General features: G+C 33.4%; 1 protein-coding gene across 1 annotated transcript; it reads left to right on the top strand.

The window, feature by feature from the left end:
- Positions 1–1274: 1274 nt before the first annotated feature.
- LOC113714862 (miraculin-like) lies at positions 1275–2105 on the top strand. The gene has a single exon (XM_027238982.2). It carries the CDS (start codon positions 1335–1337, stop codon positions 1977–1979), a length of 645 nt encoding a protein of 214 aa, XP_027094783.2. The 5' UTR covers positions 1275–1334; the 3' UTR covers positions 1980–2105.
- Positions 2106–12781: the final 10676 nt, after the last annotated feature.

Below are 12781 nucleotides of genomic sequence, written 5' to 3'. Positions count from 1 at the left end.
ACCCCCTTTTTTAAATTTGAATATCTGTGACTGATTTGAAATTCCAGAAAATCACTCTAAAATAATTGTGATTTACTTGACTTGGAATTCTAAAAACTCACTACTCCTATTATAAAAAAAAAAATGTGTTTTCTGATGTCAAATTTATTACAGATATCAAATATTTAGGTTGAGATCCGGTAAACTGGCTCCTTAAGGGCTGAGGCGATTGAAAGTATACCACCTGTCCCTATATTACAACGCAGCTGGCCCTCTCATAATTAAATAACATTTGACATTTGAAAACAAGCACGTGCTTATAAACGCTTTATGAGCTCCTGAGGTTCACAAATGTTTAACGAACTTTTGAGGCTTATAATTGTACAATTAAAGCTCTCATGGGGTAAATTTTTCTCACATAGTTTTTTCTTTCATAGAGAAAGAAAATAAAAGCTTTTTCCTATTTAAAAGAAATTTTTTTGATTCAAAATTAATTTTTCTAAAATTAACAATAACCTTGGAATAAAATTTAGAAGTGAACACTTAATTATCATTTTTACGAAATAATAAATTTAATATCATTGAGGATTTAAGACAGCAGCTTACCAGGTTTTCTAACTTGCATTGAAAATTCATTTTATAGGCTGAACTTAATTTTTCGTACGATAGAAAATTGAAATAGAGCTCAATGCATATTGCTAAATTGAGAATTAGAGTAAGAAAATATATAACAAAAACAATAGCGACCAAAAGAAATCACTGAAGCACAAGATGTACTTTACTTTCCAAACTAATAGTTATTGGGCAATTGTACACAAAAATATACAAAATCTAATTGAAAAAAAAAAAACCTAATAGTCTGGGCAGATTTGGCCAATAGAGTGTTTCAATGAAATAAGGATAATATGGTAATCTAGTAATTAAGTTATACCCTACTTATGAATTTCCCCTTTATAATTTTTTTAAAAAAGTTATACCCTACTTATGAATTTCAAAACTTCCTTTTACCATTCACAATATTTTCCCTTCAAATTACAAATTTTGAGATCAATTTTAAAAATATTTAATGACACCAAGCACAAGAAGATGTCAAGAATAAATCTTCTTCATGTAAAGCATTTTCCAGAAAATTTCATCGAATCGAATGAACGCTACTACGGTTTTGAAAGCCATGAAAAAATGCAGTTACAAGATCAATTGAACGGTACAAGCACACGGTGGACCACAGTAGTTGGAAACAAAACTTTATCATCACCTTTGAGTTCATTCAGCTATATAAAGCGAGCAACATAGCTCGACATCAGCACAATTGCACTGAATACTTCCTAGACTTCGTACACACCTTGCAGCTCACAATGAAGAAATTACTTCTCTTCCTTTCATTTCTACTCTTCAACTCTTTCCTTTCTTTTGCTGCTGAAGAGCTTTATCCAGTGCTCGACATCAACGGGGAGGAAATCCGCCCCGGTGTCGAGTACTACATCGGGACCACCTTCCGCCCTGGCGGCGGTGTAACTTATGGCAAGGGCCCAGGCAATGAAATTTGCCCTCTGGCAGTGGCTCAGGCGTGGCTCCAACGAGGCCTTCCAGTAACTTTTACACCGGTGAACCCAGAAGAAGGCGTGGTTCGTGTTTCCACTGATTTGAACATCAAGTTCGCTGAACCACCAATTATTGATTTTTGTAGTGGATCAAATGTGTGGAAGGTTCATTTCAACGAGGCACTCGAACAACACTTTGTACTGACTGACGGAGTTGAAGGGAACTCGGGATGTGGAACCACGGCCAATTGGTTTAAGATTGAAGCCGTCGGTGATCGAGGTTACAAGCTTGTTTTCTGTCCCACAGTTTGTGACTCCAGTTCTGAAGCGATTTGCAAATATGTTGGCATCTATCATGATGACGATGGAACCAGGCGACTGGCTTTAGGTGGTCAGCCTTTCGTGGTGTTCTTCAGTAAGAAAAATGAAGATATTCTCAAGTCCGTTACCTCTACTTAATTTCAGTTTTAAGCAAGCACAATAAGGAGCCATGTATGCTCTATCTCTCCAGTGAATAATGTATGACTCTGTAATATTGAAAGCTTGTACTGCTTTCCATATGAAAAATTATGGAACTTATCATAAGGTTGTTTGTTTCTTTACATTTTTTGTGAGGTGCATGAGTGGCATATCGAGCAGAGTTGTTATACGATTTTGAATGAAACGATTCAAGTAAAAGTGAACAGGTAAGAAGTAGAAACTCCTCCTATCAAATCCATTTGAGAGGGAATATGAGCAAAAGAAAGGAATTCCCTAAATCAGCAAGAAATATACTAACTCCTGGATGAGGTACTGGAAAGGAGGAGTCGCACTTCTTGATTTCTTTATGGTAGAGGTCTGGATTTGTTACAACACTACAAAAGACTTCTTATGGGTATGTCGCTGTATAGAAAAAGTGGGTGATACTTCATAGTTTGACAAAAAAAAAAAAAAGAAAAAAAAAGAAAGCATCTTGTTCATTTGAAATAGAACAACTTTCAAATGATCTTGATTGCCTTCATCTGTATTCAGGCTCTTTCACTAGATTAGACAAGCTCTAGTCAGGGAATACAATAGGTCTATCCTGACATGGAAGAAAGGTAAAAATAATTGTCATCATCGACAATCTTCTTTTTTTTTTTTTTTTTCCATCCACATTTTTATGGGGTTCACTTACTTCCAATTAAGTTTTTTTTTCCTGGGCCTTCATTACTGGCATGAAGAGGGTAATCCTTCCCCCACTTATTTATAAAATTTAAAGGGATAATATCAGAAACCTCCATGAGGTTTCTTTTAATATCACCTTGAAATTTTTTATATGGTGTAAATTCTTAATATCCCCTAAGGTTTCTCTTAATATCAGAACTATTTATTTTGTTGTATTGAAAAATTTACGCCTTGAAAAAGTCAAATGTATGAAGAGATTATTTTAGTTTACAATATAACTTAAACTACATCATGTATTAAAATATATTTCCTAAAAAATTTCTTGACTTCTTAAAATATAACTGTCCACGAAATTTTTCAAAGTGTCAATTACTTACCAAAATCCTTCCAAGTGGTTAACTTTGATTAGATTTAATTTATCCACGTTTTTTGCTATTCCACTACGACCTTGATATAGAGAAATATGGATCATTATTAGATATCAATTTATCTTTTTAATCTACATATTTTGGTTTAAAATTTTATTTTATTTTTTTGGTTAAATAATTATTGAGAGTAAGAGTAATGTTATCAATTTGTGACCTTTGATAGAAATATTTAGTTTTGTCAAACTGAAGTGAAATTTTATATACCTCAAGGGAGGTTTCGGAAATTATCCCAAAATTTTATATATGTACAACGTAACTTCTGGTATCTATCGCTCTGAAAGGGATGCAGCCAAGTGGATGATTATCACCTTTGTGCTCGTGCATGAATCCAGAGTAGATGCAAACACACGAGGCGGCTCACCGTGGATGGACCATTATCTCCAAAAAGGTGATGCGTTCGTATCAACTGTTGATGTGAAGACTGAAATGATAGATAATTTGCTAGTGTTACGGTAAGTGTCACTGTAAGCGACCTGTGGACTCACAGAACATGCCCTTACTCATAGTGTTTTTTTTTTTGGGTAATTAAAGGTATAACATAGAATAAAATAGCAGTCAGTTTACAGCAATTGTCCCGAAGAAACTAAATCCCCTTAACTCCTCAATAATAACAAGAGTGCAGAGTGACCTTAAGGAAAGTGGGAAAAAAAATTTGTAAGGCCTGTTGAGTGGAAGTGTAAATTCACACACAAGGGATGGGTAATATAGTGATATAAAACATCCATCATTCGGGTCAGGTACAACCACTCGTCTGCAAAGGAGGACAAGTGATGTCCGAGAATGCAGTGTATTAAGGAATTGAGAAAACATGTATATGTTTCAATTGAAAGAACAAAATATTTACTAACAAAAATAGTTGTCAATTAGTAATAAGAAGGCAAGTTACAACAGAAAAAATTATGTAACACTTTTGGATTGTAAATTATTTGAGAAAATTTTGTGGAAAAAGTACTGTAGCGCTTTTTTGATATGATGTATGTGAAATAAAAAGATGATTAGAAAATGTATTAATGATACAAGCAAGTCAGTGTGTGTAAATAATTCGCCATATTTTTTTAAAGGAGGAATTTTTTTCACAATCGGAGCATTACACGAGTGATTGAAAAGAAAAGATGATAAGTAATTGTTATTTATATGGCAAACAAAAGAAAGTGGTAATAATTGCAAAAACCTGATAATTAGATATCACTTTTGAGGCAATAAAATAGCAAAAATATCAATTAATTAATTAACAATTAAGAGTGGGAAATGATGGAGTCATCGCGAATTGCCTGCTAGGGTTAGGGGTGAGATCCAACTGGAGCAGTTAGGTCTCCCCAATTTTCGTAGGAGAAGATTGTGATGAGAGTTGTATTATGTCCATTCTAGTGCAATAAAATCAGGTTTTATTTAAAAAAAAAAAAAGAGTGGGAAATGATAACTGAACGTGGTGTGTTGTGCGACCAAATGCATGAAACTATTAATTAGTTATTAATAGTTAATTGAGAAAACTTTAAAAATTTGTAACTAAACGTACCTGTTGCCACGTTATTAACACAACTGGAAGGGCACCACATTATCAATCGTTTGCACAGAATTAATAATATAATAAGTAAAGATAATTAGAAGAATTTGATAATAATTGTTAAATGTCTTCCCCTCTCATTCCCAAAAAATAATAATAATAAAGAGAAACGCGATGTGCAAGGTTGTTTTTACAGAAAAAAAAGGAGCCAATTTTGTCACGGTTGGAGCATAACACATGCAATTAAAAAAAAAGATAATTAATTATGATTCATTTGGCAACCAAACGAGAGTGTCAATAATTGTAAATAATTGGTAATTAGGTGTGATCTGTTAGGCAATAAAAGGCGGAACATATATTTAATTTACCGTCAAAAAACACGGCATTATTAATGAGCTATTAATAATGATTAATTAATCAAGAAAGATTGGTAGTTAAACGTGATTTTGCTGGACAAGAAGAAAAAAGAAAGGGAGGCCAATTTTTTGTTAGCACGATTTTTTGTTGGAAAAGGAAAAATTGATAAAAGACCAAAATTTAGCACAATCCCACATGCAATATGTTAATTACCATCTCCCATTCAATCAAAACTCACCACATCATCAATTCTGTATGCAATTGGGAGGACAACCATGAATTGATGAATCACAAGACCACGTCTGATCAAATTACAATCAATTGGAAGACTATCATTAATTGACCAATAAGGAGGCACCACATCAGCAATTGAAATCAATTGGAAAGATTGACATTCTTCCATAGACTAGATATGTTAATTGATTGTACTCATATAACTTTAAAGCGTATTGTCCTTCGTAATAGTCATATAACTTTAGAAGAATAATGGAATTTATCCACTAAGTTGTTATGAAACAATTAAATGGGAATAAATGTCCATTAAATTCTCCTATATTTATTAAGTTTTCCTATGTCTATTGAATTCCCTCAAAGATAAAAGAATAGTTTACTACTTTTGCCTACTTCTCTCTATTTTATTTTATCCTACATCTTGTTATTTTATTAGTTTTATAACACGTTATCAGTACAAGTCTCTATTCTTGAGAAAAAGATGAAAACAGAGCCTCTACCTTGAACAAAAGTGAAACACGAGATTTTGCCAAAATTCTGCCCGTTTTTCTTCAAGTAACTTCTGAGGTAAATTTCTAACTCAAAAACTTATTTTAATTTCTTATGGCTAATCTTACAAAACAAGAGTTCGTACCTCTTGATATTTTTTGAAAAAATTATTTATCATGGGTATTAGATGTTGAAATTCATCTTGAGGCAATGGATCTTGATAATACTATTATTGAAAAAAATGAATCTTCAAATCAAGACCGTGCCAAAGTTATGATTTTCCTTTGTCATCATTTAGATGAAAGATTAAAAATAGAGTATCTTACTCTTAAAGATCCTCTTGTCCTTTGGCAAGATTTGAAAGAAAGATTCGACCACCTGAAGTTGATTGTTCTTCCAAAAGCCCGATATGATTGGTTTCACTTACGGCAACAAGATTTCAAATCTGTCAATGAATATAATTCAACCATGTTCAGAATTACTTCTCAATTATCATTATATTGTGAAAAAAATCACCAATGAAGATATGTTAGAAAAAATAGTTTCTACTTTTCATGTCTCTAACATGCTCCTGCAACAGCAATATTGAGAGAAGGGATTTAAAAAATATTCTGAATTTATTGAATGTCTTCTCTTGACTGAACAAAATAATTGTTAGGATCCAGGCGTGGAATAAACAACTATTGAGACATCAAGTGCACAACAATTTAATGAGGAAACAAGTCACAAGCATGAAAGATAAACGACACACAATATTTAACGTGGTTCGGCTCCACTATTGAACCTACATCCACGGAGAGAAACCTGTTCTTTATTATGAGAGGAAAAACCCTATACAAGAATACAACTTGAACCTAAGTCCAACCCTTGTATACCATCTCTCATCTCCCAAGAACCCTCTCTCACACCCCATGTATAAGGCTACATGATGCCCCTTGTGTCCCTTGTGCGTCCTGTGTGTAGTATGCCAACCCACCTATTTATAGAGAGCATTACTGCCAAAAAAACCAAATAACAATTGGAAACCAATACTATTTCCTAAACTCATATAGAGTAGAAAATAGTATCTAACTAAATAGGACTTTACTTGACTACTACTTCAAGTAACTAAATTCAATTAGGAAACTAATTACTTCCCACACCAAATAGGAATCCTACCTAAAAAGAAATTAAGCCAATTTCCTAACAAATCTCCACTTTGGCGAAAATTTCTTTTAGCAACCATTTGCCTTCAACTACCAAATAATATGGTACCAAACTACACACTCGAATCAATACAGTCCTGACACCAAGTTGATTCAATCGGCAAATAAACATGTGTAATTATCCCGAGTCCAACCTCCAGTTGACTCGTGAGAAGGTGCCTCAATTCACCATCTCCCTTTGCAGGATTTCTTCTCACCACCACTTGCAATCTGGGATCCCCTTCTGTGAGTTCTAACCTTAACCATTGAGGCAATCAAGTAGTAAAGTCACCATACTTCTTCCCATCCTCAGGACTGTCTCGCCACATGTGATTTCCAAGACTCCACCTAAAACGAAAAACTCGTACCTGTCAGAGTCTTCTGGCGCATAGAAATTAGATCTCCTTATTTCTTTGGGACACGTGCCACACCACCCAAAAAACATAACCAAAATCTAAAATCCACCGGGATGAAGAATCAACCGTTGGAGGTGTGAGAAAGTCTCCACCGATTCACGTCCAAAATCAACATTGGACTCCACCTTTTTCTTGACCCTTGAATCACCTGCTTAGATTCACTGTCAAGCATTTCCATGCTTTTCGACTTCCCATCCTTCACCATCAATGGTTTTTCCCAAACCATTGAAACAAGGATACCACCCATTAAATTGTTCAATTGGTGACAACTACCAATTCACTTGATCTCAATAGTTAACTAGGATCCAACTATGAACCTTGAGCAGCCCAGTCTCACAACCAAGCTCTGATACCACTTGTTAGGATCCAGGCGCGGAATAAACAACTATTGAGACATCAAGTGCACAACAATTTAATGAGGAAACAAGTCACAAGCATGAAAGATAAACGACACACAATATTTAACGTGGTTCGGCTCCACTATTGAGCCTACATCCACGGAGAGAAACCTGTTTTTTATTATGAGAGGAAAATCCTATACAAGAATACAACTTGAACCCAAGCCCAACCCTTGTATACCATCTCTCATCTCCTAAGAACCCTCTCTCACACCCCATGTATAAGGCTACATGATGCCCCTTGTGTCCCTTGTGCGTCCTGTGTGTAGTATGCCAACCCACCTATTTATAGAGAGCATTACTGCCAAAAAAATCAAATAACAATTGGAAACCAATACTATTTCCTAAACTCATATAGAGTAGAAAATAGTATCTAACTAAATAGGACTTTACTTGACTACTACTTCAAGTAACTAAATCCAATTAGGAAACTAGTTACTTCCCACACCAAATAAGAATCCTACCTAAAAAGAAATTAAGCCAATTTCCTAACAATAATAAATTATTACTTAAAAACCATGAGTCCCGACCAACTAGTGCAAGTCCATTTCTTGAAGCGAATGCAATTCAATTTCAAAATTCTGGTCGAGGTCGTAGACGTGGCCATAGAGGTAGCTGTGGAGGAGGCTGTGGACATAGCCATGGCCGTGGACGCGACCGTAGTAGATTTGTGTCTCGTGAAATTATAACCATGACAAACAATAAAATATTCCTCAAAAGAGGAATAATAACTACGATAAAAAAAAATGGAGAAAAGAAAGTTTATGAAGAAAAATGCTATTGGTGTAGTATGGAAGATCAGTGGTCCCGTACTTGTCGTACAGCTGAGCATCTTATTGACCTCTATCAAACATCATTGAAAAAGAAAGACAAAGGTGTTGAAACAAATCTCATTGATCAAAAGAATGATTATGATGATGGTGATGATATTGATATGACACACCTCGATGTAACTGATTTCTTTGAACATTCTGAAGATGTCAACAAATACCCTATGATTATTTAGCTATTTTATGATATTTTATATTTTTCATGTAATTTTCTTTGTATTCAATATTTATTTTCGCATCTTTATTAATATTTATTTTTGTTTGAAATTTTCTTCTTGAAGAAGAATGGATGCTAAATATTTGGGATTAAATAATGGTGATGATGACATTCATCTCATTGATAGTGCTACTACACACACCATATTGAAAAATAAAAAATATTTTTTTTATTTAAAAATGGGAGAAACAAATATTAATACCATCAGTGGTAGTGCAAAATTGATTGAAAGCGCCAGAAGAGCCACTTTATTTCTCCCTGATTGGACTAAAATTATCGTAAATAATGCACTACTCTCTCCTAAGTTTCGGAGAAATTTATTGAGTTTTAAAGATATCTGCGAAAATAGATATCATATCGAAACAATGACTAAGACAAACGGAGAATTTTTATTAATCACAAGTATCATTTTTGGGCAAAAATGTGTAATAGAAAAGTTGTCTTCCTTTTCTTCTAGCTTATATTATGCACAAATTAGTGCAGTTGAAATTTATCATCAAGTAGATCAGAAGTCTATTCATCCCAATGATTTTATGATTTGGCATAATCGTCTCGAACATCTTTGATCTATAATGATGAGACGAATAATTAAGAATTCACATGGTCACTCATTGAAAAATCAAAAGGTATTAAAAGTCAATGAATTCTCTTGTGTTGCTTGTTCTCAAGAGAAATTAATTATTAGACAATCAACAGTTAAAGTTGGGACTGAATCTCTTACATTTCTAGAACGAATTCATGGTGATATATATGGACCTGTAGATCCACCATGTGGACCATTTCGATATTTTATGGTGCTAATTGATGTATCAACTAGATGGTTACATGTATATTTATTATCTACTCGAAACTTGGCATTTGTGAGATTGCTTGCTCAAATAATTAAATTGCGAGCACAATTTTCAGATTATCCAATAAAGAAAATTCGTCTAGATAATGTTGGTGAATATTCTTCACATGCTTTTGACGATTATTGTATGATCACTGGAATAACTGTTAAACATCATGTAGCTTATGTTCACACACAAAATGGTCTAGCCAAATCATTTATTAAACGGTTACAATTAATTACTAGACCATTGTTGATGAGGTCTAAATTTCCTTCATCTGCTTGGAGACATGCTGTATTACATGCAACAATACTTGTGAGGATTAGGCCGACAAGTTATCATACTTATTCTCCCCTACAATTAACTTTTGGTTATGAACCTAATATTTCTCATTTACGAATATTTGGTTGTGCAGTTTATGTTTCAATTGCACCGCTCCAACGTCGTAAATTGGGCCCCCAAAGAAGATGGGGACATATGTCGGTTATAAATCACCTTCAATTATTAAGTATATGGAACCATTGATAGGTAATTTATTTACTGCGAGATTTGCAGATTGTCATTTTGATGAATCACATTTTTCGACATTAGAGGTAGATAAAAATCAACCGAAAAAGGAAATTATTTGAAAAATATCATTGGATTTACTTGATTCTCGTACTAAAGAGTGTGAACTAGAAGTTCAAAAGATTATACATTTGCGAAAAAATTCCAAATCAATTACCGGATGCTTTTAATGACTCCAGAAGAGTTACTAAATCAAATATCCCTGCTGAAAATGCTCCGATTAAAATTAATGTCTCTGAAAGACAAATTACAAGTGCTAATGAGTCTAAAGCACGCCTGAAGTGTGGGAGGCCTCTTGGTTCCAAAGATAAAAATTCTCGAAAAAAAGTGGAATAGATGAATCAACGATTAGTGACAAAATTCGACCTCCTGAAGAGGTTGCTCCTAAATAACCAATTCTTGAAAAGAATGAAATTGTAGAAAATTCAATAAATTTTGTTACTTCAGAAAAAAGTTGGAATCGAAAAGAAATAATTATTGATAATATTTTTACATATAATGTAGCACTTAATATTATAGTGGAGGACGAGAATCATAAGCTTAGGTCGGTTGATGAATGTCGACGTTGAAATGATTGACCAAAATGGAAAGATGCGATCCAATCTGAATTGGTTTCACTGGCTAAAAGAAAAGTTTTTGAACCTGTAGACTGAAGTCCAAACATCTGAAAGTGTAAAGCCAATAGGATATAAATAGGTATTTGTGAGAAAAAGAAAATGAGAAAAATGAAGCAAGACTTATAACTCAAGGATTTTTTACAAAGACCTGGATTTGATTATGATGAAATGTATTCATCTGTAGTGGATGCTATCATATTTAGATATCTTGTGAGTTTTGCAGTACATGAAAAATTAGATAATTATTAGGACGTGATTCAATCAAGTATAATTATATGAATCACTTGAATATTTTCGATACTTTCCAATTAGTGCTGCTTGAATTATCTGGTTTTATACATACATCGCACGTAGATAGACCTATATAGCATAATATACAAAAAAAAAAAAAAAAAAAACAAGCAACAAATAAGCAATATCACTTACCTTACAAAAGAGGGGGGAAAAAGAATTTGAGAAGACTAGTTAGAAGCAACGTTAAGGAGTAAGGTGACTAGTTAGAAGAATAAAATATGTGAGAGACATGGAGAAAAAGTTGAAAATCATTAAATAGAGAAAAAAAGAAGTAGAAAACCAGTAGGCAAAATGTATCAGCTTGTTTAATTGGAGAACTATTCTGAACATGGTTAAGAAATAGATCAAAAGGCCAAAATAGTCTCTAAACTATTTATCAAAAACAACAATAATTTCTAAACTTGAATTGGGGCCGATTTAGTCGCTCAATTATATATGTCTAACCAATTTAGTTCTTTTCGAGTTGAGCCAGTAATGATACAAAGTTTTCTCAGTTGACGGAGGGGCCAAACAAGAAGCCTACTTTCCAACCCTTATTAAAATCATTAAAAAAAGTTTTGACGGGACAACATTCTTTTTTTGTTTAGAAAATTGGGCAATGTTTGCCCTGTAATACAATCAGTCTCAAACAACAACCAAACACACTGAGTTTGTTTAGATAGAAGTTTATTTACATGATTTATTTAAAATAATTATATAGTACCTTTTGTGATGTGACATATGTAAGATAAAAAAATAATTATAAAAATAAAAAAATAATTGAAATTTACTAATCAAATTATTTTCTTTCAAATCACATCAATCCAAACACACTCAGTGTGTCCCTAAATTGAAACATTCAACAGCAATTGTAAAGAATAATTGAATCAGCTACCAAATTTAGTATATAATTTATGCATCACTAAAGTAGTGTATAATTTAGCAATGCATATAATTCCGGTTATCAGAATACAAGTCCACAGGCCACCAAAATTAAGTCTACATTCAATTTCAATTAAAAACCAACAAAAATATACATAACTACGGCCAGTTATAAGGCCACAAATATTATGTCAAAGGTTTACAATTACAACTGAAGTTTCTAGCCAAACTAAATTCCCTTTAGACTTCAACTTCTTCAGCAACATCTGTAGAAGCTGCATTAGAGTCCTTGCAATCAGTCTCCAGTGGCATTTTCCGGTTCATGAGACCGCAACAGATGTATATAAATGAGCAACTGTAAATAAGAAATGGACTAACATACTTTTTAGGATTAAACGCCTATAGTTTCCTTTGTCCCTTTTCCATTGCCCTTTGAACAATCATATATTAACACTAACATCCCTTTCATTCTTTAGAGTTCTAAGAATCGTTTTCACGTCTTTATCAGGATCTCTATTCTGAAAATTTGTAGTTTTTGGATACCGAAGATCGGTGGCAACTTGTTTCAATCCGGACAAGTTCAGCATTACACGCGTCGAAACTCTCAACAAATCTACCGATATATTTTTTGATATTTTCCTCCACAATTACCCCGCCATGATGGGCTTTAATAGCTAGTTTGTGAGTTGAGGATAGAAAAGAAAAGAAGAGAAAGATTAAGTTATGAGAGAAAAGAAAGGATAAGAAAAGAAGAGAAGATATTTTAATGTTGTTTGGAAATTTATGAAAGAAAGCATGTGATTTTGGATACATAAGTAAATAAATATTTCATTCAACAGCTTTTTAGGGGTAAAATGGGCAATTTTAAAAACTTTTTGCTGCCTTTCCTTGC

The sequence above is a fragment of the Coffea arabica genome, chromosome 10c (assembly GCF_036785885.1).
Source record: "Coffea arabica cultivar ET-39 chromosome 10c, Coffea Arabica ET-39 HiFi, whole genome shotgun sequence".
NCBI lineage: Eukaryota > Viridiplantae > Streptophyta > Magnoliopsida > Gentianales > Rubiaceae > Coffea > Coffea arabica.
Note: the sequence above shows the minus strand (reverse complement) of the source record. Positions and strands in the feature narration are given on the sequence as shown.